Below are 5167 nucleotides of genomic sequence, written 5' to 3' on the forward strand. Positions count from 1 at the left end.
GGACACGAACCCCAGTCGACTAGGTGGGAGTCCAGCGACATAGCCATTACGCAAACTGCTGGTTCCCTCTTTTTTCTTTTTTTGAAGAGGTTTTTGCTATAGGGCGCATGTGCTCGCCAGACAGACAGAGACAGAGAGATAGAAAGCGAGAAATCACCCCCCCCGGGGGGATGGCCACGCCGCAATCCCTTCTCCTCTGTTTTCTTCTTGGGATCTTGGGCACGCACGCACCCGCGCCCGGCATGAGTTTAAGCCCCTGGGTTCGGGACTCGAACCGCGGTCGACTACGTGGGAGTCCAGCGACATAGCCACTAAGCTAACTGCTGGTCCCACAACCTGTTCTTTCTTCATCTCTGTGGTTCCTCCTTCCCCCTTCTCAGCTGCGGGGCTCTCTGCCTGGGAACCCCACCAACCCACCAGACCCGCCGACCTCGCCCCAGCTAGGCCAGTGCAGAGCTGGAGGCGGCTCCCCATGTAGTCATGCTCCGTGCTCCCGTGCTCCCGCACTGCTGGTGCAGGTGCAGCTCTGACCCCGTCTCAGGTGAGCAGATGGGTACAACAAGCAGGGTTAAGTAACGTGCAGGTGTTGCAAGTGGAGGTGGCCCAACATGAGTTCCGCTTTAAACTCACTTGGGCTGTGCACTTGCCAGAGACAAGAGAGAGGCAGAGAGAGCGAGAGGCCCCCAGCGGGGCATGGTCATGCCGCAATCCTGCAATCCTGCTTTCCAGCCAGTGGGGCTGGTATTTGAACCATGTGATCAACTATGTGGGACCTGGATCCCCTAACCCTCAGGCCACAGGCAGCCTGAAGCCCACTGTCTTCACGCTGCAATGCCCAGTCTCAGTGGTATAGATGCCAAGGCTGCCCTGCCCAGTTCCCAGCGGGCCTGCCGCCCTAGCTGCCTTCTTCCCCAGAACACTGCTCTCCCTCACACAGGCTGCCCCTGCAGCCACAGCCACAGCTGTGGCCGTGGGCAGAGGGCCACAGGGAGCTGCCTGTCGCCAGGTGGGTCAACCCAGCAGCTGTTGCCGCTGCTCCCGGGGCTCAGGCTCCTCTGCAGCTGAGGCCGCATCCTGCTTCCCTTTCCCCAAGCACATGCCCCAGGGAATTGCTTGCACAAGGGTTCCCACCCAGCCAACCGCGGTTGAATCCCAGACCCAGCGGCTTAAAACTCACAACAAATAAATACATAAGTTAATTAATTAATTATACAAAGTTACCATCTGAGCCCCCCTTTTCTTTTTTTTTTTTTTTTTTTAAGATTTTGCCATAGGACTTGTGTACTTGCCAGAGACAGAAGGGGGCGAGTGAGAGATCAACCCCTGGGGTGGCCATGCCACGGTCCTTCATTTTCTCTCAGGATTTTGGGTGCACATGCACACGCACCAGGTGTGTTTTTCAAGCTGCTGGGTCCAGGACTCAAACTGAGGTGTTGACCATATGGGATCCCACACCTTAACCTCCACACCACCTGCTGGCTCCATGAGCCCCACTTCTGACTTCAGACAGAGGAGTCCAAGTGCCAGAGCAAGACCACAGCTGCCATGGACCACCTGTGCAGAACGCCCCAGCGCTGCACACACGTGCCCGCCTTGCCAGCTGCTCCTCTCACCTGTGCTCCCACCTGCATTAAGAACATTGTTCCTCAGGGGGCCCCCAAATGGCCCAGAGTCACATGGAGCCTGGACGTCAGCCCGTCCACCTCACCTCCCTTTTCTGCAGGACCAAGCCAGACCCCAGTTTGCCCACGCAGACAGCTTCCGCAGCTCCACCCACAGCCCTGATGGCACAGGGCTGACCTGCACCCGGCAGCGCCTGCCTCCCTGCCTCCTCCTGCCTCCCCCGTGGCCATATTTCTAGAATGCAAAACCACCAAAAGTGGCCCCTTGCTTTCAGAACCCCGTGGTCCAAACTCTTTCCATGCCTTTGTGATGCAGGCCTGCCATCCTGTGGCCTCTCTCCTGACACCACACTACCCCCATGTCCAAGGTCTGCCTTTCACTGTGCTCCCCACCCTCATGCTCTCTGGAGGGGCGCCTATGCATGTGGGCACTCATGTCTCTGTGTGTGTGTGTGTGTGTGTGGAGAGAGAGAATGGAGAATAGGGTCACCCCTTCCGGAAGCCTCCCCTTGCCCAAGAGCCTTGGGTCACACTGCCTCTGAGCATCCACAGGTCAGGACTTCCCGTTGTCACTGACCGTGGCTGTGTCACCCTGTGTGAAGTAACTCCTGGTTACTCTTCTGACTCAGCCCTGGACAGAGGTGTTTCTGCCTCTAAGTCCTCCGGCCCCGCTCGGAGCTAGGCGCCCAGCAGGCCTCTGCAGGGCTAAGGTGCCCGTCTGACCTGAGACAGCGCCCAGCAGTCCGCTCCAATGCAGTCTAGGTACTTCCACGAGGGTATTCCGCAGATGTGAAGATCTGCATCAGAGCAGCTGGCCCTCCAGAACTAGAGGCCGGAGCCAATCAGCTCAAAGCCCTCGAGCAAACACAGGTCTCCCCGGAGGAGGAAGCCCTGCCTGTGCTCCCAGCCTCTGGTCTGTCTGCTGGCCTCGGCCTCGGGCCTGCAGCAGGACTCCGCCTGAGCTTCCACCCTGCGGGCCTGTCCTGTGGTGCTGAGCCTGCTAGCCCACCAGCCCCACGAGCCAGTTCCTAAAGATAACCCCCTCGTGCATGGGCACACACACGCACACACGGCCTACGGGCTGTGTCTCTGGAGACCCTCGTCCCATATGGCCCCACCAATGAATGTAATTCGCACCTTAAAGACCTGTGGAGAGGATCCCTCCAAGAGGGGAGATTTTACCTTTTGCCCCAAAAGTCCAGGTCTCCTCATCGTCAAAGTGAGTATCCCCAGAGATGGGGTGCTCCCCGGGGAAGAAGGCGTGGGCCAGGGTGCCCCCCAGCCCATCGAAGGGGTAACTGTCCTGGTGGTAGGCCCGCGCGAAGTCGATGAGGATGTCGGGCTCCTGGTCCCGGGAATCCACCTCCTGGAATGTCATGCCCGACTCCACGCCCCAGACAGCAAAGGCATAGCTCATGAGGATCCTGACGGTGTCCGGGCTCAGCTGGGAGCTCTGGGGGAAAGAACGGACCCTGGGGGAGAGACAGAAGGAGGGTGGCCGTGGAGGGAGATGGCTGCCGTGCTCAGCTGGGGCCTGGCAGCAGGCAGGCCCAGGGCAAGAGTGGCCAGCAGGACCTACCTCCACGTCAGGGTCCGCTGCTTCCACATGCTGCCGCTCAGGGCGTACCGGCGCCGTCGCCTGACCAGCCCCGCCACCCCCAGCACGTCAGGCAGGGAGCAGCGAGGCTTGTGCATGGTGGCCACAGTCACTGGGTCTGTGGGCGACAGTTAGGGTCAGCAGTCGGCCAGCCTGCCTGGGTCACAGCAGCAGCTAGTCCTCTACACGGGGAAACTGAGACTTAGGCAATTTGGCATTCTGACTTTGGAAGCCAAATGGCAAGAAGACTTCCAAAAGTTCATGGAAAATGGAGTCAAAGCATGAATTAATTCTGGTACACGAAAGTTTGAAATCCACGCAGTTCTTCATGAGTTTTCCCATGAACTTTTTGAAGACCTCCGTGTCATTGCCGCGCCTCTCCCCTCCCAGCCCCGAGTGGACTGCCTCCAAGTAGTGCTCAGGGCTCAGGCCAGGATGCCTAAGTGTCCTGCTTGCCTGAGCCCTGTGGTGCAGCAGGACCCCTCCTTTTGCAGGTACTCCCCCAGGAAGCCACCCCTACTTGGTACCTTGCTCCTGAGTTCTCAATGCATCCAGATAAATTCCAAAGTCCCCAGGCCAGCTGGGTCTCTGGCTGTCTGGTCTCTACTTGGAATCCCCTCTCCCAGCTGAGCTGTCCTGTGCTTCCACCTCTCCTTCAGATTAAGATCCAACCCGACACTGTCCTTCGCTGCTCCTGCGATGGCAGGACAGACAACAGTCCTCCTTCCCCAGGAGCTGGCCAGGTCCCTTGCGTTCCCTCCTCCTGCCCACTTAACCCAGCAGAGGAGGTGCTCAGTTTTACCTCCAGGCCCTAAATTCACCTGCTGGTGGGCACGTCCACCACCCGCCATCCCTTGCCCATCCCTTGTTGATGTCATGGACACCTCCCTCCTGGCCTCTGAGCTCCTAACCCTGATTGTTAGAGACCACATCATCCGTGGAATCACACGCCTTTCAAAAGTAGGGCTCTTGGAGCCGGCAGGTGGCATGGTGGTGAAGGGCACTGGGCTCCCACACAGCTGACCATGGTTTGAGTTCCGGACCTGGTGGCTTTTTTCTCACTTTTCCTCTCTCTCTCTGGTCAAGATAAAATATAAGTAAATAAAATAATAATGTTTAAAATCATGCTTAAGAGAAAAGAAAAGATGGAGCTCTTGCCTCGGCTCCTGGGCCCTCTTTTCACTCTAGACTCAGGCCTTGGCCCTCTCCTCCTGCAGGCCCCATGGCAGGCTCCTCCTGGGTGGTCTCAGCTCACAGGCCATCAGCATCTCTCTGCCCAGACACCCAAGCTCTCTGAAACTACCCTGCGGATTCATGTCCTCCATGGTGCGCCTCCTCTCTCTAGATGGGGCCCAGGAGAGCAGAGCAGGAGCCCTGGTGCGGGGGGCCTCAGGAAGTGCTCACTGAGGGCGTCTGAGAACCTGGGGCCTCTGGTGATTCAGGTGCAAGCTGAAGTTTGGGCCTGCTGGATGCCAGTCAGGCGGTGCAGAGGGTGCAGAGGCAGCGCTGGGGGGTGGGGGAGTGCCTACCCAGGACTCCTGTCTCAGGCAGCCCAGCAAACCTCTGCATGACCTTGATGGCATCCTGCAGCTTGGCATGGCTCTGCAGCTGGGCCTGGGCGGGGTTGGGGGGCGGCAGGGGGCCCAGCCAGTCCTAGGCCATGGAAAGGGGCAGGGATGAGGGAAGGGTTCGAGATGGCCTCTCTTCCCACCGCCATGGCGGAAGCCTGCCCCTCCCAAACCCAGGCCTTGGCCCGGGGGTCCCCCCTTTCCCGCCCTGGGTTGCCGGTGTCCCACTGGACCCAGGAGTCCTGGCCCCCCGTTGCTTCCCAGATCTCCAAACCCTGGCCCAGACCTCCGACACGTCCGAGACCCCGAGTCCCCAGAGTCCATCACCGGCTACTCCTCTGGACGTTTGAATCTAGCCCCCTCCCCTCTGACCCCCACAG

General features: G+C 59.2%; 1 protein-coding gene across 1 annotated transcript in view; it reads right to left on the minus strand.

Annotated features, from left to right (window-relative positions):
- The window catches only part of MMP25 (matrix metallopeptidase 25), a 12502-nt gene extending 7645 nt beyond the window's left edge, over nt 1-4857 (minus strand). Inside the window, 3 exon segments of the mRNA XM_027766147.1 lie at nt 2805-3094; nt 3202-3337; nt 4749-4857. Coding sequence (XP_027621948.1) covers nt 2805-3094; nt 3202-3337; nt 4749-4788 — 466 coding nt within the window. The 5' untranslated portion in view covers nt 4789-4857.
- Nucleotides 4858-5167: the final 310 nt, after the last annotated feature.

This window comes from Tupaia chinensis, unplaced genomic scaffold (genome assembly GCF_000334495.1).
Source record: "Tupaia chinensis unplaced genomic scaffold, TupChi_1.0 Scaffold141247_1, whole genome shotgun sequence".
Lineage (NCBI taxonomy): Eukaryota > Metazoa > Chordata > Mammalia > Scandentia > Tupaiidae > Tupaia > Tupaia belangeri.